This window comes from Littorina saxatilis, linkage group LG4, assembly GCF_037325665.1.
Source record: "Littorina saxatilis isolate snail1 linkage group LG4, US_GU_Lsax_2.0, whole genome shotgun sequence".
NCBI lineage: Eukaryota > Metazoa > Mollusca > Gastropoda > Littorinimorpha > Littorinidae > Littorina > Littorina saxatilis.
In genome coordinates, this window is record NC_090248.1 from 1,325,200 (window position 1) to 1,345,457 (window position 20,258).

At 44.5% G+C, this 20,258-nt stretch overlaps 1 protein-coding gene across 2 annotated transcripts in view; it reads left to right on the top strand.

Moving 5' to 3' along the window:
• The window catches only part of LOC138963742 (dynein axonemal heavy chain 7-like), an 80,856-nt gene that overhangs the window by 37,824 nt on the left and 22,774 nt on the right, over positions 1-20,258 (top strand). Inside the window, exons 21-27 of one of the 2 annotated variants that reach the window (XM_070335590.1) lie at positions 83-297; positions 10,690-10,882; positions 11,077-11,269; positions 11,689-11,861; positions 13,867-14,007; positions 19,005-19,160; positions 20,000-20,144. In XM_070335590.1, the coding sequence (XP_070191691.1) occupies positions 83-297; positions 10,690-10,882; positions 11,077-11,269; positions 11,689-11,861; positions 13,867-14,007; positions 19,005-19,160; positions 20,000-20,144 (1,216 nt within the window). Of the gene's footprint in view, positions 1-82; positions 298-10,689; positions 10,883-11,076; positions 11,270-11,688; positions 11,862-13,866; positions 14,008-15,349; positions 15,491-19,004; positions 19,161-19,999; positions 20,145-20,258 lie in introns of both variants that reach the window. The other variant, XM_070335591.1, reaches the window with a different exon arrangement.

Consider the following 20,258-nt stretch of genomic DNA (forward strand, 5'->3'; position numbering starts at 1 on the left):
ATGTTTCAGGCCGCTAATGATCGTCCCTCAGAGCTCACAGTAAAATCAAGTTGTAACCATAACACGCTGTGTATTGTTTCAGGCCGCTGATGATCGACCCTCAGAGCCAGGCCAACCGGTGGGTGAAGAACTCGGAGAAGGACAACACGCTGTCGGTCATCAAGCTGACAGACGCCGACTACATGCGCACGCTGGAGAACTGCATCACCTTCGGCAACCCCCTGCTGCTGGAGAACGTCGGCGAGGAGCTCGACCCGTCGCTGGAGCCGCTGCTCCTCAAACAGACCTTCAGACAGAGTCAGTCGCCATAGTTACGCTTCTCCTCTGTTTGCTCAACATGGAGTGTAGATGAGTTATAGTGTTGTTCCCAGACACAGAGGATAGATAATAGGTCAGTCGGACCTGGATTCAAAATACGTATCGGTCAAAATGTTCTGACCTTCCCCCCCCCCCCCCCCCCCCCCCCCCCCCCCCCAAATTGTTTTGTCAAAAAATGTCCCACTTGTCAAATCTATCGGACATTCGACTGGCTTGGGTCAGTACAATGTGTCAGATCAGAAAAGTATGCATTAATGACTAAAGACTGAGGCCTGGTAACAACACTGGGATTGGGAAAGAGATCATTCACTTGTAGGTCATTCATTGTGTGCAAGTTGATATAAAATGTGAGTTCTTCAAACAACTTTCACAATTATTCATGATGCATTCCATGGTGATTTTGAACAGGGATGCAGGCCCATAGAAAACGTGTTTGAACGCTGCAATGAAATTTAATGACATCTGATGTATGTTCTTACAATAACAAAGTACTTGTTTGTTTCCATTGCAGGGCCAAGGGGAAGTAAGTTTTGAGTCTGGTCACAGTGACAGCTAGCATGATGTTCACTGTCAGTGTCACAGTGACACCTAGCATGCTGTGCACTGTCAGTGTCACAGTGACACCAAGCATGCTGTTCACTGTCAGTGTCACAGTGACACCAAGCATGCTGTTCACTGTCAGTGTCACAGTGACACCAAGCATGCTGTTCACTGTCAGTGTCACAGTGACACCTAGCATGCTGTTCACTGTCAGTGTCACAGTGACACCAAGCATGATGTTCACTGTCAGTGTCACAATGACACCAAGCATGCTGTTCACTGTCAGTGTCACAGTGACACCAAGCATGCTGTTCACTGTCAGTGTCACAGTGACACCTAGCATGATGTTCACTGTCAGTGTCACAGTGACACCTAGCATGCTTTTCACTGTCAGTGTCACAGTGACACCAAGCATGCTGTTCACTGTCAGTGTCACAGTGACACCAAGCATGCTGTTCACTGTCAGTGTCACAGTGACACCAAGCATGCTGTTCACTGTCAGTGTCACAGTGACACCAAGCATGCTGTTCACTGTCAGTGTCACAGTGACACCAAGCATGCTGTTCACTGTCAGTGTCACAGTGACACCTAGGATGCTGTTCACTGTCAGTGTCACAGTGACACCTAGGATGCTGTTCACTGTCAGTGTCACAGTGACACCAAGCATGCTGTTCACTGTCAGTGTCACAGTGACACCAAGCATGCTGTTCACTGTCAGTGTCACAGTGACACCTAGCATGCTGTTCACTGTCAGTGTCACAGTGACACCTAGCATGCTGTTCACTGTCAGTGTCACAGTGACACCTAGGATGCTGTTCACTTTCACACGTCTTCTTTTCAGTTTCCTCACCAGTCACCTCAAGCTGAAAGACACTTTTCTTTTGCAGGCTCTTCAGTTTCCTCATTTTGGCATCATGTTTCTTTTTCTTCCACAGAATATTACTGCTTCGTTTTGATTTTGTTTGTTGATGAAGAACAGCATGATTTTTTAATTTCTTATTTGTCCTATAATTCTCAGGCAACCATTTCGCTTCCTTTTGACCCATCCCCCCCCCCACACACACACACACACACACTCCTCACACAGGGGTGTACAGTGTGCAGGCCACAACAGTTTTATAATCAAGCAGTATATAATGTTTGATGACTTTGGGTCGCCAGGTCACCCATCTCCCCAGTTCACTTCACACCAGTGTTGGTTTCAATTTGCTGCATGTAGGGTTGTGGTAGTGTACACACTATCACTCAACAGGTTGCACACAATATGTTGGGTTAGGATATCTCTCTCTGCTGCCCTCAAGTAGATGGAGAACTTTTGTTTTGATGATGAAACTGGTTAGTCAAGAAAGCTAGGTTCTGTTGTGGTCCTCAGGCATGAAAATTCTCCGTATTTTTGAAAAAAATAAACCGTATTTTTTTGTATTTTCCGTATTTTTCCTTTTTTTTATTTTTATTTTTTTATTTTTCCTAGTCATAGTTATAGTAAAATAGTTTTGGGGCCATGTTTGAATCCAATTTTAAGGCTCAGATAGCCCCAGATTGCACCAAATTGCACCCTTGAAAAAAAACATTTCCGGGGGGGCATGCCCCCGGACCCCCCTACAAGTCTTGGCGCTTCGCACCTGCGAAACTTGGCGCTACGCGCCTGCGAAACTTGGTGCTACGCGCCTTCGAATTTTGTTTTCAGTATTTTTTTTTTTTTCAGTTTTCATGCCTGGGTCCTTGTGTTTGATTCATGTGTGGGTGAGTGTTCTCTTCAGATCTGTATGATATTCAAAGACTGCTGTGTGGTACATGAAGGATTAAGGATCACGTCTTTGTCTTTTTTTTTTGGAAACTGAAAAGAACACAAGTAGTTTCCAAAGAATCATACGCCGTTTAGTGCCAAGAATGATACGCCGTTTAGTGCCAAGAATGATACGCTGTTTAGTGCCAAGACTGTGGTCTTGGTTCGTACAAACAGTCAGCTCACACAACTGAAAGCCACATACAATCATTTCCATTTTCAAATTACTATATTTTGTAAAAACCTTACGGTATCGACTATCGGTTTGAAGTTGTTAAAGTGTGTTGTCAGGAGCGTTCATACCTTGTACAAAAAGCTAATTGTTTTACTCTTTTCTTTCCCTAAGCAGCTGGATCAAGTAAGCGTGCTTTACTTCATGTTTGTTATATCCTCGTGTCTGTGTGTGCCAGATTCTCTTCTGAGTCGTAAGAAAAGCACGGCCAGAGAAAACGATCATTGTCTTGTTTTGTGAACTTTAACTGTTGAACTTTGATTCCTGGGTATCCTCATTCCTTGTTGTAACGCTGGAGACATCAGTTGTGAGATTTTGTGTTGTGAGAACAGTTTAAAATGAAGTTTTGGCGTCAACCCCCATCTTTGCTGTTGTAACTAACTTGTGGGTGCTACATGTTAATTGTTTATAGTTCATGTATTGTCATGCTTATGTGAGCAGAGGAAAGATTTTAGTACAGGAGTTTTTTATCAGGGAAAATATAGGATCTCAGTAGAACTTCACATTTACAAGTTACTACTGGATTCAGTTGTTTGCTTTTTGGTTATCAGAAAAAAAGTTAGTTTTTGTTTTCATTTTATAGCCGTTATAGCCCATCAAACTTGACCTTTTGTACAGCGATGATTGGTTTGAAGCTCCTTCCTTCCCTAGTGTTTCTCAAGTTACAAAGACAAAGCAATTAGTTGATGACAGTTGGCACAAGTGTTATGCAAAGTAAATACAGTGTCAACTGTTTTGTTACCAGATATCTCCCGTGCATTGTCCAGACTATCTTTTACAGGTAGTATGATGTAGCGGACCCCCTGCGGGTTAGGGGGAGTCCCATATTGGTTGGGACGAGAAAGAATTTACCCGATGCTCCCCAGCATGTCGTAAGAGGCGACTAACGGTTCTGTTTCTCCTTTTACCCTTGTTAAGTGTTTCTTGTATAGAATATAGTCAATGTTTGTAAAGATTTTAGTCAAGCAGTATGTAAGAAATGTTAAGTCCTTTGTACTGGAAACTTGCATTCTCCCAGTAAGGTCATATATTGTACTACGTTGCAAGCCCCTGGAGCAATTTTTTGATTAGTGCTTTTGTGAACAAGAAACAATTGACAAGTGGCTCTATCCCATCTCCCCCCTTTCCCCTATCCCATCTCCCCCCTTTCCCCGTCGCGATATAACCTTGAATGGTTGAAAACGACGTTAAACACCAAATAAAGAAAGAAATGATGTAGCGGGAATAACCTTGTAGGATGCTGTTAACATCACTTTGATTTGTGACTGTCGTAGAGCGATTCAATTTTAAAGGTGAGTAGAGAGAGTGTGAGCAGATTGTCACAGAATATATAATTCAGTTATTGTCACCATCATGCATGCAGTTTCCTCTCTGAAATAGTTCACATGTGTTCGTTTTCTTCCGAGTGTCTGTACCTCTTTTGGTCCCATTAGCTATTGGTGCTGACTGCTATTGGTGCTGACTGCTATTGGTGCTGACTGCTATTGGTGCTGACTGACATTCAAAGGGAGTCCAGCGGCTAAATATGACTTTTTAGACGTCTCAGGATAACAAAATATGTCAAATGAGTTGCAGACCAGTGAGACATTTTAAGTTTAACTAATTGCGTACCTAATATTATGCCAACAGTTGGACTATGAGATCGAGGTGAGGAGTTATTTAACAACAGGAGCCACTGAAAAGTGTCTGACGAAGACATTTAAAAAACAAGTCGCGTAAGGCGAAAATACAATATTTAGTCAAGTAGCTGTCGAACTCACAGAATGAAACTGAACGCAACGCAACGCAGCAAGACCGTATACTCGTAGCATCGTCACTCCACCGCCCGTGGCAAAGGCAGTGCACGTGGAATTGACAAGAAGAGCGGGGTATTCGTTGCGCTAAGAAGGATAGCACGCTTTTCTGTACCTCTCTTCGTTTTAACTTTCTGAGCGTGTTTTTAATCCAAACATATCATATCTATATATTTTTGGAATCAGGAACCGACAAGGAATAAGATGAAAGTGTTTTTGAATTGATTTGGAAAAAAAAATTTTAATAATAATTTTTATATATTTAATTTTCAGAGCTTGTTTTTAATCCGAATATAACATATTTATATGTTTTTGGAATCAGCACATGATGGAGAATAAGATAAACGTAAATTTGGATCGTTTTATAAATTTTTATTTTTTTTTACAATTTTCCGATTTTTAATGACCAAAGTCATTAATTAATTTTTAAGCCACCAAGCTGAAATGCAATACCGAACCCCGGGCTTCGTCGAAGATTACTTGACCAAAATTTCAACCAATTTGGTTGAAAAATGAGGGCGTGACAGTGCCGCCTCAACTTTCACGAAAAGCCGGATATGACGTCATCAAAGACATTTATCAAAAAAATGAAAAAAACGTTCGGGGATTTCATACCCAGGAACTCTCATGTCAAATTTCATAAAGATCGGTCCAGTAGTTTAGTCTGAATCGCTCTACACACACACACAGACAGACGCACATACACCACGACCCTCGTTTCGATTCCCCCTCGATGTTAATATATTTAGTCAAAACTTGACTAAATATAAAAAAGAATATAAAAACTAGTGATAGTGTTAGTTTAAGCAATTTGTTTCTTCCCTGTTAATCAGAACTCTGTGTATGTGTGGTTAAACAGGGAGTTTTATTCATTGGGAAAATACCTTTTCACTAAATATACGAGTCTTCCACTGTTTTTGTCACAGTCTCACGTACAGCTTCCCTGCATGGTGTTTGGTTTCTGTTGTGCCTTTCTTGTTTCCTTTCATGGTTGAAGAGTTACTTACATCTTTGACTTTGTGGACAACTCTTAAAGCATAAGGATAAAGATAAGATTTCATCTAGTCCTGTGAGGTTATAGTTACCTTCATGGAAATGTGGGCTGCTTTCTGACTGGCGAGCTGCCATACAGTACTGTGAGGTAATACCTTCATGGAAATGTGGGCTGCTTTCTGACTGGCGAGCTGCCATACAGTACTGTGAGGTAATACCTTCATGGAAATGTGGGCTGCTTTCTGACTGGCGAGCTGCCATACAGTACTGTGAGGTAATACCTTCATGGAAATGTGGGCTGCTTTCTGACTGGCGAGCTGCCATACAGTACTGTGAGGTAATACCTTCATGGAAATGTGGGCTGCTTTCTGACTGGCGAGCTGCCATACAGTACTGTGAGGTAATACCTTCATGGAAATGTGGGCTGCTGTCTGACTGGCCAGCTGCCATACAGTACTGTGAGGTAATACCTTCATGGAAATGTGGGCTGCTGTCTGACTGGCCAGCTGCCATACAGTACTGTGAGGTAATACCTTCATGGAAATGTGGGCTGCTTTCTGACTGGCGAGCTGCCATACAGTACTGTGAGGTAATACCTTCATGGAAATGTGGGCTGCTTTCTGACTGGCGAGCTGCCATACAGTACGGCGCTACCCATTTTTGTTTCTTTTTTCAGTATGTGTGTATTGTGTTTCAGTTTGTGTGTATTGTGTTTCAGCATGTGTGTATTGTGTTTCAGCATGTGTGTATTGTGTTTCAGCATGTGTGTATTTGTGTTTCAGCATGTGTGTATTGTGTTTCAGCATGTGTGTATTGTGTTTCAGTTTGTGTGTATTGTGTTTCAGTTTGTGTGTATTGTGTTTCAGCATGTGTGTATTGTGTTTCAGCATGTGTGTATCGTGTTTCAGCATGTGTGTATCGTGTTTCAGCATGTGTGTATCGTGTTTCAGCATGTGTGTATTGTGTTTCAGCATGTGAGTATTGTGTTTCAGCATGTGTGTATTCGTGTTTCAGCATGTGTGTATTGTGTTTCAGCATGTGTGTATTGTGTTTCAGCATGTGTGTATTGTGTTTCAGCAAGTGTGTATTCGTGTTTCAGCATGTGTGTATTGTGTTTCAGCATGTGTGTATTGTGTTTCAGCATGTGTGTATTCGTGTTTCAGCATGTGTGTATTCGTGTTTCAGCATGTGTGTATTGTGTTTCAGCAAGTGTGTATTCGTGTTTCCAAGCCCTGAGACTGGCTGTGAACTTGGGCTCTGTCTGTCTGTCTGTCTGTCTGTCTGTCTGTCTGTCTGTCTGTCTGTCTGTCTGTCTGTCTGTCTGTCTGTCTGTCTGTCTGTCTGTCTGTCTGTCTGTCTGTCTCGATCGTGCACATGCTTGCACACAGGGGTGTTTGGACACGGAGGAGACAAAGTTGACTCTCGGAAATAAATCTCTCGTTGAAAGTGGGGATCGAACTCACGCCAATCAAAGTGACAACTTATTTTGAAGCCAGCATGGCGCTACCGATTGAGCAATTTCCCTGTCCATAGAGAGAGACATAACAATTCAAACGGAACAGCAAGACTGCATCTGTAAATAGTGTTTCTGCTTTCACTGCCACTGTTCCCTTTCTGTCTGTATGCTGACACTGTAAGCTCTGTATCAATCTTCATTGTTCACTCAGTGTGCACACAGCGTGAATAGTGCGCTAGACAAGCCGTGCACACTCACTGTTTCCTCACATGGTCACATGATTTTGTATTGGGGAAGGGGGGGGGGGGGGGGGGTATCTGCCAGATGTTTTTATTCATGTCACTGCACCCACAGGAAAAATCAAGTAAGTGTATTTCTCCACATTCCGTTAACTTTCCAATGCGGCCAGTATTTCTCCACATTCCGTTAACTTTCCAATGTGGCCAGTATTTCTCCACAGTCCGTTAACTTTCCAATGTGGCCAGTATTTCTCCACAGTCCGTTAACTTTCCAATGTGGCCAGTATTTCTCCACATTCCGTTAACTTTCCAATGTGGCCAGTATTTCTCCACAGTCCGTTAACTTTCCAATGTGGCCAGTATTTCTCCACAGTCCGTTAACTTTCCAATGTGGCCAGTATTTCTCCACAGTCCGTTAACTTTCCAATGTGGCCAGTATTTCTCCACAGTCCGTTAACTTTCCAATGTGGCCAGTATTTCTCCACAGTCCGTTAACTTTCCAATGTGGCCAGTATTTCTCCACAGTCCGTTAACTTTCCAATGTGGCCAGTATTTCTCCACATTCCGTTAACTTTCCGATGTGGCCAGTATTTCTCCACAGTCCGTTAACTTTCCAATGTGGCCAGTATTTCTCCACAGTCCGTTAACTTTCCGATGTGGCCAGTATTTCTCCACAGTCCGTTAACTTTCCAATGTGGCCAGTATTTCTCCACAGTCCGTTAACTTTCCAATGTGGCCAGTATATTTCTCCACAGTCCGTTAACTTTCCAATGTGGCCAGTATATTTCTCCACAGTCCGTTAACTTTCCAATGTGGCCAGTATATTTCTCCACAGTCCGTTAACTTTCCAATGTGGCCGGTATTTCTCCACAGTCCGTTAACTTTCCAATGTGGCCAGTATTTCTCCACAGTCCGTTAACTTTCCAATGTGGCCAGTATTTCTCCACAGTCCGTTAACTTTCCAATGTGGCCAGTATATTTCTCCACAGTCCGTTAACTTTCCAATGTGGCCAGTATTTCTCCACAGTCCGTTAACTTTCCAATGTGGCCAGTATTTCTCCACAGTCCGTTAACTTTCCAATGTGGCCAGTATATTTCTCCACAGTCCGTTAACTTTCCAATGTGGCCAGTATATTTCTCCACAGTCCGTTAACTTTCCAATGTGGCCAGTATATTTCTCCACAGTCCGTTAACTTTCCAATGTGGCCAGTATTTCTCCACAGTCCGTTAACTTTCCAATGTGGCCAGTATTTCTCCACAGTCCGTTAACTTTCCAATGTGGCCAGTATTTCTCCACAGTCCGTTAACTTTCCAATGTGGCCAGTATTTCTCCACAGTCCGTTAACTTTCCAATGTGGCCAGTATATTTCTCCACAGTCCGTTAACTTTCCAATGTGGCCAGTATTTCTCCACAGTCCGTTAACTTTCCAATGTGGCCAGTATTTCTCCACAGTCCGTTAACTTTCCAATGTGGCCAGTATTTCTCCACAGTCCGTTAACTTTCCAATGTGGCCAGTATATTTCTCCACAGTCCGTTAACTTTCCAATGTGGCCAGTATATTTCTCCACAGTCCGTTAACTTTCCAATGTGGCCAGTATTTCTCCACAGTCCGTTAACTTTCCAATGTGGCCAGTATTTCTCCACAGTCTAATTGCCTCTCAAACTTGATGATTGTTTCTCCACATTGGAACTCTTCAAGAAAGATGGGATAAACAAAAAGTGTGAACTTTTTAGCAATGTAACTCTCATATCTCCTATTGTAGGTTTACTTGTCTTGAAGTTACCCTTTTTGACTCACATGCGAAGCAAAAGTGAGTCTATGTACTCACCCGAGTCGTCCGTCCGTCCGTCCGTCCGGACGTCCGGAAAACTTTAACGTTGGATATTTCTTGGACACTATTCAGTCTATCAGTACCAAATTTGGCAAGATGGTGTATGATGACAAGGCCCCAAAAAACATACATAGTATCTTGACCTTGCTTCAAGGTCAAGGTCGCAGGGGCCATAAATGTTGCCTAAAAAACAGCTATTTTTCACATTTTCCCCATTTTCTCTGAAGTTTTTGAGATTCAATACCTCACCTATATATGATATATAGGGCAAAGTAAGCCCCATCTTTTGATACCAGTTTGGTTTACCTTGCTTCAAGGTCAAGGTCACAGGAGCTCTTCAAAGTTGGATTGTATACATATTTTGAAGTGACCTTGACCCTGAACTATGGAAGATAACTGTTTCAAATTTAAAAATTATGTGGGGCACATGTTATGCTTTCATCATGAGACACATCTGGTCACATATGATCAAGGTCAAGGTCACTTTGACCCTTATGAAATGTGACCAAAATAAGGTAGTGAACCACTAAAAGTGACCATATCTCAAGGTAGAAAGAGCCAATAAGCACCATTGTACTTCCTATGTCTTGAATTAACAGCTTTGTGTTGCATGACCTTGGATGACCTTGACCTTGGGTCAAGGTCACATGTATTTTGGTAGGAAAAATGTGTAAAGCCGTTCTTAGTGTATGATGTCATTGCTAGGTTTAGTTATTTGACCTTGACCCTGAAGGTCAAGGTCATGTAAAGGTCAAGGTCAAGCATGTGAGTCGTATGGGCTTTGCCCTTGTTTTTTTCTCTTTCAGCAGTGACCTTGGTTAAAGCAGATCTGTGCATCTTTATTCCAGCATCTTGTTTTCTTGGCCTTGAAATTTGACTTATTTAGACAGAATGCTGATGGTAATGATTGATAGTGAAGAACAGCATGCTGTCAATGGAAGAGCTGAGAGTGATAGATGATGATATTGAAGACAGTGTGAGGGACGCCTGGCCTGTCCTGCTTAGTGCGCCTTACAGCTGGCCTGTCCTGCTTAGTGCGCCTTACAGCTGGCCTGTCCTGCTTAGTGCGCCTTACAGCTGGCCTGTCCTGCTTAGTGTGCCTTACAGCTGGACGGGACATCACTCCCCTGGGACCTGACGTCTCTTGTCCCTCTCGTGTTCTCTTCATCACGTTTTACAAGATATCAACAACAGCACATGACTTGAATGATCAAAATGTGATAATGTCGGTACAGTGGAACCCTTCTTGTAAGATCCCAACTATCTGAAAATCAGTCTTAAAAAGGAGGGAGCCTTAAAAGTTGAGGTAAATGTACAGAGGTTATGAACAGAAAATCAAGGTCTTGAAAGGAGGAAGTCTGAAACCAGGGGAGTCTTAAAATGGGGGTTCCACTGTACCAGAAAAAGGTGTGACAAATGCCAGTCAACACAGACTGAGAGAGAAGCTAACCACAGATTGAGAGAGAAGCTAACCTGTCACGATGTTTCTCTCTCCACAGGTGGCGTAGACATGATCCGTCTTGGTGACAACGTGATAGAATACTCGCAGGACTTCCGCTTCTACATCACCACCAAGCTGCGCAACCCCCACTACCTGCCCGAGCTGTCCACCAAGGTGTCACTCCTCAACTTCATGATCACACCTGAGGGCTTGGAAGACCAGTTGCTGGGTATCGTCGTGGCCAAGGAAAGGTGAGAGTTAGAGGTGTACAGCTGTTCAGTGTTGAAACCATCAACTGCAAAGGCCAAGACAAACAAAGAACCTTGAAAATATTAGTCCTGCTGCAGTGTTTCCCCAGCCCCCCCCCCCCCCCCCCCCCTTCCTGACTGAAGAGCAACAACAGTAGCTCAGTTTGTTAACATAAACACTGTGTTTGCCCCACCAGACCAGAACTGGAAGAAGAGCGCCAGGCCCTGATCGTGACCAGCGCAGCCAACACCAAGCAGCTGAAGGAGATTGAGGACAAGATCCTGCACACCCTGTCCGCCTCAGAGGGCAACATCCTGGAGGACGAAGCAGCCATCCAGGTCCTCGACTCATCCAAGGGCCTCTCCGACGAGATCTCCAAGAAACAGAAGGTGAGATATGGATGCCTTGGTCATGGTTGGATGACAGCAGTTGTCAGTGGAGGCGCACCATGTAGACTCGGGTGACCTGTAGTTCAATGAAAACCAGGATATACCTCACTGTCATCGTCCCAGTCTGCTAGGCCATGACAGCTGACTCTTTGGTGTCATTAAGTGAGTCATTTCATGTGCATCAATTACTTCATTGTGTTTGTAGATTAGGGAGGCAGTGGCACTCTTCATAGAATAGTTTTCAGGTTGCTTACAAAAAGCAAGAAGAGAGGGTCATTTATTTAGGCTCGCTTGATCGTAGTTGTTGATTACTGATCACATGATCGTAGTTGTTGATTACTGATCACATGATCATAGTTGTTGATTACTGATCACATGATCATAGTTGTTGATTACTGATCACATGATTGTCTCTACAGATTGCTGAAGAGACTGAGAAGAAGATCGAGTCGTCACGCATGGGTTACCGCCCCATCGCGCGTCACTCGTCCATCCTCTTCTTTTCACTGACCGACCTGCCCAACATCGACCCCATGTACCAGTACTCTCTCACCTGGTTCGTCAACCTCTTCATCAACTCCATCCACGACAGGTAGGTCTCACCTCATCATGTGATTGATTGATTGATGTCTGTGGGGCTATACCTGTAGGTTTGAGTAGCAATGTTTGAGCAAGGTCACGGTCAAGCGTTGATTGTTGCTTAGAGACCGTGAAAGCGGGACGTTTGTTCTACGATCGGTACTCTGATCCAGTATACAAAACAATTTCTAAATTAAGTTACATTCCCCTCCATCCCCTCATCCTCCCCCCACCCCCCTCCGCTCATCCTGAAACATTAGTCAGTATTGCATTATCTTATTCACCATTCCTCAGCCAACAAAGTGACAGTACAGTGGAACCCCCTGTTAAGACCCCCTCCTTTTTAAGACCCCCTCCTTTTTAAGACCTTTTTTAAGACCCCCTCCTTTTTAAGACCCCCTCCTTTTTAAGACCCCCTCCTTTTTAAGACTCCCTCCTTTTTAAGACCTGATTTTCTCAGATTTTTCAAGGTCTTTAAAGGGGGGTTCCACTGTAGCAACATTGGAGATGTGTAGAAGGCTATAGGTTTTCTGCAGTGTGAAGTGCAGTGGAAGGTCTAGGACTGTAGATGTGTAAGCTCAGTCAGTGGCAGCACTGGCTTAAAAACAAATTGTCCCTATCAGCCTGGGTTCAACCCCACATTTGGCCAGGAATTTATTTGTCAGAGTCAACTTTTTGCAGACTCTCCTCAGTGTTCAAACACCCCTGTGTGCACTCATGCGCACTATATAGATCCCAATTTCGCAGCAAAAATCGCCGGCCTAAGAAAACACGAACACATGCATGCAGGAAAAGAAAGAGATTGGGTAACGCTGTACTGTAGGGCAGCTCACTTTCCCCAGTCAGAAAGCAGCCAGATTGGGTAACGCTGTACTGTAGGGCAGCTCACTTTCCCCAGTCAGACAGCCAGATTGGGTAACGCTGTACTGTAGGGCAGCTCACTTTCCCCAGTCAGACAGCCAGATTGGGTAACGCTGTACTGTAGGGCAGCTCACTTTCCCCAGTCAGACAGCCAGATTGGGTAACGCTGTACTGTAGGGCAGCTCACTTTCCCCAGTCAGACAGCCAGATTGGGTAACGCTGTACTGTAGGGCAGCTCACTTTCCCCAGTCAGACAGCCAGATTGGGTAACGCTGTACTGTAGGGCAGCTCACTTTCCCCAGTCAGAAAGCCAGATTGGGTAACGCTGTACTGTAGGGCAGCTCACTTTCCCCAGTCAGAAAGCCAGATTGGGTAACGCTGTACTGTAGGGCAGCTCACTTTCCCCAGTCAGAAAGCCAGATTGGGTAACGCTGTACTGTAGGGCAGCTCACTTTCCCCAGTCAGAAAGCCAGATTGGGTAACGCTGTACTGTAGGGCAGCTCACTTTCTCCAGTCAGAAAGCAGCCAGATTGGGTAACGCTGTACTGTAGGGCAGCTCACTTTCCCCAGTCAGACAGCCAGATTGGGTAACGCTGTACTGTAGGGCAGCTCACTTTCCCCAGTGAGAAAGCAGCCAGATTGGGTAACGCTGTACTGTAGGGCAGCTCACTTTCCCCAGTGAGAAAGCAGCCAGATTGGGTAACGATGTACTGTAGGGCAGCTCACTTTCCCCAGTGAGAAAGCAGCCAGATTGGGTAACGCTGTACTGTAGGGCAGCTCACTTTCCCCAGTGAGAAAGCAGCCAGATTGGGTAACGATGTACTGTAGGGCAGCTCACTTTCCCCAGTGAGAAAGCAGCCAGATTGGGTAACGCTGTACTGTAGGGCAGCTCACTTTCTCCAGTCAGAAAGCAGCCAGATTGGGTAACGCTGTACTGTAGGGCAGCTCACTTTCCCCAGTGAGAAAGCAGCCAGATTGGGTAACGCTGTACTGCAGGGCAGCTCACTTTCCCCAGTCAGAAAGCAGCCTGAATTTCTATTAGAGTAACCTGACAGGACGATATGATACCAATACAAATACCAATGCTACCGGAAATAACCCCAGGGGCAAGGGCTAGATGTGTGTGATGGATGCCTAACTGCTAAGTGTGCTTACAGCAACAAGTCCAAGATCCTGGAGCGACGGCTGCGCTACCTGTCGGACCACTTCTCCTTCCAGCTGTACGACAACGTGTCGCGCTCCCTGCTGGCCATTCACAAGCTGGTCTTCTCCTTTCTCTTGTGCTCGAACCTCCTGCTGTGAGTACACGCTGGCCGTGTGGCCGCCCTGGGGGTGGGTTTCTGCAGGTCGGGGGACAACTCTGTCAGGTGGCTGTGCTGAGGTGGTGGCTCTCTCTCTCTGCTGTCAATGTGTTTGGCATTGGTGGAAGGGCTGTGTGTGATTGCAGGGTACTTACTAAGCTGGAGCGGGGCTATAGGAGAATGTTTACTGTGGGTGGAGCGGGGCTATGGGAGAATGTTTACTGTGGGTGGAGCGGGGCTATAGGAGAATGTTTACTGTGGGTGGAGCGGGGCTCTGGGAGAATGTTTACTGTGGGTGGAGCGGGGCTATAGGAGAATGTTTACTGTGGGTGGAGCGGGGCTATAGGAGAATGTTTACTGTGGGTGGAGCGGGGCTATGGGAGAATGTTTACTGTGGGTGGAGCGGGGCTATAGGAGAATGTTTACTGTGGGTGGAGCGGGGCTATGGGAGAATGTTTACTGTGGGTGGAGCGGGGCTATGGGAGAATGTTTACTGTGGGTGGAGCGGGGCTATAGGAGAATGTTTACTGTGGGTGGAGCGGGGCTATGGGAGAATGTTTACTGTGGGTGGAGCGGGGCTATAGGGGAATGTTTACTGTGGGCGGGGCTATGGGAGAATGTTTACTGTGGGTGGAGCGGGGCTATGGGAGAATGTTTACTGTGGGTGGAGCGGGGCTATGGGAGAATGTTTACTGTGGGTGGAGCGGGGCTATAGGAGAATGTTTACTGTGGGTGGAGCGGGGCTATGGGAGAATGTTTACTGTGGGTGGAGCGGGGCTATAGGAGAATGTTTACTGTGGGTGGAGCGGGGCTATGGGAGAATGTTTACTGTGGGTGGAGCGGGGCTATGGGAGAATTTTTACTGTGGGTGGAGCGGGGCTATAGGAGAATGTTTACTGTGGGTGGAGCGGGGCTATGGGAGAATTTTTACTGTGGGTGGAGCGGGGCTATAGGAGAATGTTTACTGTAGGTGGAGCGGGGCTATGGGAGAATGTTTACTGTGGGTGGCACGAATTGAAATAATGAAGAAGGGGAACAGCAGCCTGTCCTTCCCGGCAGAAAAACCGACCTCCACCTCAGCACAGTGCCTTCACGGATGGCAGTGGCTTAGCTGAAGCTGGAGCTGTTGTTTGTGTCCAGGTTGCCAAAAGATCAAAACAACTTGCAATCTCCCATCAGATTGTTCAAGGTTTTCAAGGTGTACAAAGTGTTGAGGGACAAAAGCAACAGCCCAGTCTCAGCTGAGTGAGCTACATACGTCACCCCAAGCAGACGCTGTCACCAGGGAAACGTTATCAGTCACATGATCACTACACCGTAACGTCTGATTCCTTTGCAGCAACAAGTCAAAGATCCTGGAACGACGCCTGCGCTACCTGTCCGATCACTTCACGTACAACCTGTACTGCAACGTGTGTCGTTCGCTCTTTGAGAAAGAAAAACTGCTTTTCTCTTTCCTTCTCTGCTGCAACATTCTGTTGTGAGTACCGGCTTGCTGCAGGCAACAGACGGCACAAAGTTTGCAGCCAACAACGCACTGGCTGTGAATTTTCTGTCTGATGTTGCTGACAGCCGTGTGGTGTGATGTTCATCAATGGAGTCGACTAACTTTTCATTTCACTGCGTGTCAGTTCCCGTCTTTGTGACCTGTGATTTCTGTGTGCAGTCTAACCCTGTTTGAAGTGCCCGGTTTCCTTTGTTGGCGTGAATACTAACAGTTTTATTTTTCAGTGGCCTGCTGATAATTAACACTAATTCTCAGTTTTGGTTCTGTGTTTTCATCTGGGGAACATATTGTGGTTGGGAGTTTCATTTGTAATCTTCTGTTTTTATTTTGATTGGTGTGTTTGATTGCTTTTTGATTTTTTTGTTTCATCATGATAATATGTGATGGTTTTACCGTATTTGACGGATTACAAGACGCACCGTTTTATAAGCCGCACCCCCGACTTTTAACAAAAAAATTGGGACGAGCCACGTATAGGCCGCACTGTATTCCATTCCATGCACGCTCAGCTGGAGTTAAAAATAGCTCGCCAAAGCAACCTCCATCCCGCCTATTACTCTCTCCCTTCCCCTTTCCCTGTCTTTCCCACACACTGCCACTGGCGCTTGAACTGAGAAATGCTGAATTCGCCGCGGGCGGCTGGGAAACACAGCGATAAGCTGATGCCGAAGGCTGGCTCGCTCGCTGTGTACTGGCAATCAGGCTGTGAGCTGCTGATAATAAACACCTGCTTGCGCTTTAACATCCGGAACTCCCGCGAAGTGCCATAATATTTAGCAGAAGACAACACAGAGGATACTACTTGTCAGTTATATTCAAGTACATAATTATACCATACTTTACAGATCTGAAAAACACATCGATGCTTCAGTTAAATCAACAGAAAACCCAACATCTCAAAGCACGACACAATCTATAAGAGGACAGAAGACAACACGTACAGTAAACAAAACATCTGAATCAGTGTGCCACAATAAAAGAACACAAAATAATGAAAAAAAGACCAAGGTAATCCCTATAAGTACACTGATATATGTACAACACTTTACAAAATATATACAAACAACAGAGTATATATACAGTCGTATTTACATACATATTATAGGCATGCGTATGGTGCGCATGTGAAATTTGTTTTGTGTTTATATAATTCAAAATAGTGCATGTAATGTCTGTAATATAATTTATAAAATAAAGAAAAAACGGTCTTTCAATACATGTTCATGCAAATTGTTAGCTGCATGTGAATAAAACAAAAAGCCTACCTGACGGCCACTCCTATACACGACTTTTGACTGGTATCATTGCAGCGCCATACATCAGTAATCCCATAGCAGCACACAAGTTGATTTGGAAGTTTTTCAACACAGACTCTGTTTTCTCTACTGTTCTCACAAACTTGTATACCACAGGAAACAAAACTCGTCGATCCGACGACAATTTAACGTTTGTTTCATTATCGCAAACAAAACAGAACAGACAAAACGAAACAAAACAACACAGCACAACAGTTGGGGTTGTTATTTTTCTGAGATGCTTAAGGAAAAAGAAGATGCCGTGCACTTTAATGGAATAGAGTGAGCGTAATTTCAAAATAAACAGTTCAATTGTGAGTTAAACACACTCTTTCCGGCGGGATCACACTCTCACACACACACACACACACACACACACACACACACACACACACACACACACACACACACACACACACACACACACACACACACACACACACATATGCACACACACACACACACACACACATACACACACACACACACACACTATGTACATTTTTAGAAGAAAAACAAACAAACAAAAACACCCTGTACATTTTTGGAAGAAAAACAAACAAAAACACCAATAAACAAGCAAAACCATGTTCACACATACATACAGGCAAGAACATAAGCACAATTACAGTCACAACATTAATTTAAGAATAAATACGTCACATGCTTAAGAACACAAAAGAAGGGGGAAAACACAAAACAAAACAAACAAGATGAAATGCACGACAGTCAACAGAGCTGCATGTAATAGCGTACTGTAGCGAGTGCCTGTTCCGAGAACCTGCGCGTGGGTTAATTAACAAAATTTACCGCACAAAACTGCTCCAGAAATCATTCACAAACACCTGTAGCCAAACTTGTGTTCACTCTATCACACAGTTAAGACTAAGTACTTACTGACGGCAAAATAAAAACACAGTCGGTGGCTGCTATCAGTATTCAGTGTGATTATAAACTGATATACAACGCGCAAATTCTGTTTCTTTTAACAGGAACAAAGAACAAGGCATGAGTGCCAGTGATATTAGTATTTCCACAAAATCAAACAAAACGAGTGGAATTGCCAAACTGTAGTTTGCACCAACACAATGCCTGTATATTCAAGTAACAAAATATACAAGATGAACATAATCCAAAGCGCAAGTCACTGAAACGATCCCTTTTTTCACACCAAGAAACACATATTTTTCCCAGACCGGCATTTTCACAGACACGTTTCAGAAGACTTGACCTGAATCAGCGGGTCATGCCTGCCGTGCGGGAGAGTAGAGGTCAACTATAATTAGCCAGGAGCAGGAAACGTGGGCGCTCGCAGAGTGGCTGAGCTTGCAGGAATCCCAGTATAATAGAATACAGTGGCCGCGTCACTATATTAGCCGCCGTCGAAAAAAATATAATCAGATCGTGTCAATCAATCAAAACAACCAGGCAAACGAAAGTACGGTATTTGGCGAAATCGGCTCCAAGAATAAACAAGTGAAACAAAGAAGAAAAGTGAAAAAGTTTGAAGAAAAATATCACACACACAATTTTGAAAAAAAGTCGCGGCTTGTAGTCCGTCAAATACGGTAACTGTTTGTAGTGTGCATGCAGTAAGGACTCTGCGATGTGAAGATGTGCAGTGTTTCACTTGGTAATAGATATTGGTGTGGTTTTGTCAGACTAACCTTATTTGATTACACTTTTCATCACTGATATTAAGTGTTCTTGATTTGGTGTGACAGTATACGATTATTGCCAAACAGGATTTTTAAAGTACCAGAAAGTCTCAATAATGAACTGAAATGCTTTATTTCTGGGTTTGATTTTTTTTTCTCAAGCATTATGGTCATTTGTTGACATTAGAATATCTAGTATGATATTTGCAGAGACAAAAGGGTAACACAACACTGATTTGATACATGCCTTGTCTTGCAAGGTTACATGCAATTTCTCAAGCTAGATGTAACGTTGCTGCATGAAAGACTTATGTTGATTTTGTTTTTCTGTCAGCAGCATGCAAGCAAACTTTATTTTGTTCAAACAGGGATGGTCTTACCATCTGCTTGCCAGAGCCGCCAGAGACTGTGTGTGTGTGTGTGTGTGTGGGGGGGTGCATGAGTGCATGTGGTGTGTGTGTGTTAATTGGTGAGGCTTGTAAAGACTTTGACCTGTGTAGCAGAGCTTACTGACAGACTGTGGTGTGGTGACAGGGCTCGCAAGGACCTGGACAATGACGAGTTCATGTTCTTCCTGACGGGCGGTGTGGGTCTGGAGAACAAGAGGAAGAACCCCGCCCCCTGGCTGGTGGACAAGGGCTGGGACGAGATCTGCCGACTCAGCGACCTCAAGCCCTACAAGAAGTTCAGGTGAGGAACGTGACCTCTGTGTCTGGTGTGGGACTAATATTCATTTTCTTGACCCACAGAAACCTGACAGTATTGTTACATGTGGAATGAAAGGTAAATAGTTTCAGCTGGCTGAGGGACACCATTGATGAGACAGAACAGTTTCAGCTGGCTGAGGGACACCATTGGTGAGACAGACCGCAGTAATCATGGAAAAGTGTCACTGTCAGAATGATGATTGAAACAGTTTCAGCTGGCTGAGGGACACCATTGGTGAGACAGACCGCAGTAATCATGGAAAAGTGTCACTGTCAGAATGATGATTGAAACAGTTTCAGCTGGCTGAGGGACACCATTGGTGAGACAGACCGCAGTAATCATGGAAAAGTGTCACTGTCAGAATGATGATTGAAACAGTTTCAGCTGGCTGAGGGACACCATTGGTGAGACAGACCGCAGTAATCATGGAAAAGTGTCACTGTCAGAATGATGATTGAAATAGTTTCAGCTGGCTGAGGGACACCATTGGTGAGACAGACCGCAGTAATTATGGAAAAGTGTCACTGTCAGAATGATGATTGAAACAGTTTCAGCTGGCTGAGGGACACCATTGGTGAGACAGACCGCAGTAATCATGGAAAAGTGTCACTGTCAGAATGATGATTGTGAAATAGTTTCAGCTGGCTTAGGGACACCATTGATGAGACAGACCGCAGTAATCATGGAAAAGTGTCACTGTCAGAATGATGATTGTGAAATAGTTTCAGCTGGCTTAGGGACACCATTGGTGAGACAGACCGCAGTAATCATGGAAAAGTGTCACTGTCAGAATGATGATTGTGAGAGTACTGTGTGTTCAGGGACCACTTTGAGAAGCACGTGGACAAGTGGCAGGAGTACTACAACGCCAAGGAGCCACACAAGATGGAGCTGCCCGACAACTGGCAGACAGACCTCAACGAGTTCCAACGCATGATCGTGCTGCGCTGCATCAGACCCGACAAGGTGAGAAAAACGCTACACTATTTTGAGTCTTGCAGACCTGTGCACATCTACGGTTTCTCCGGTTTCTCCGTTATTTCTCCGATTTTTATATGCAGAATACGGTGCTACAGATTT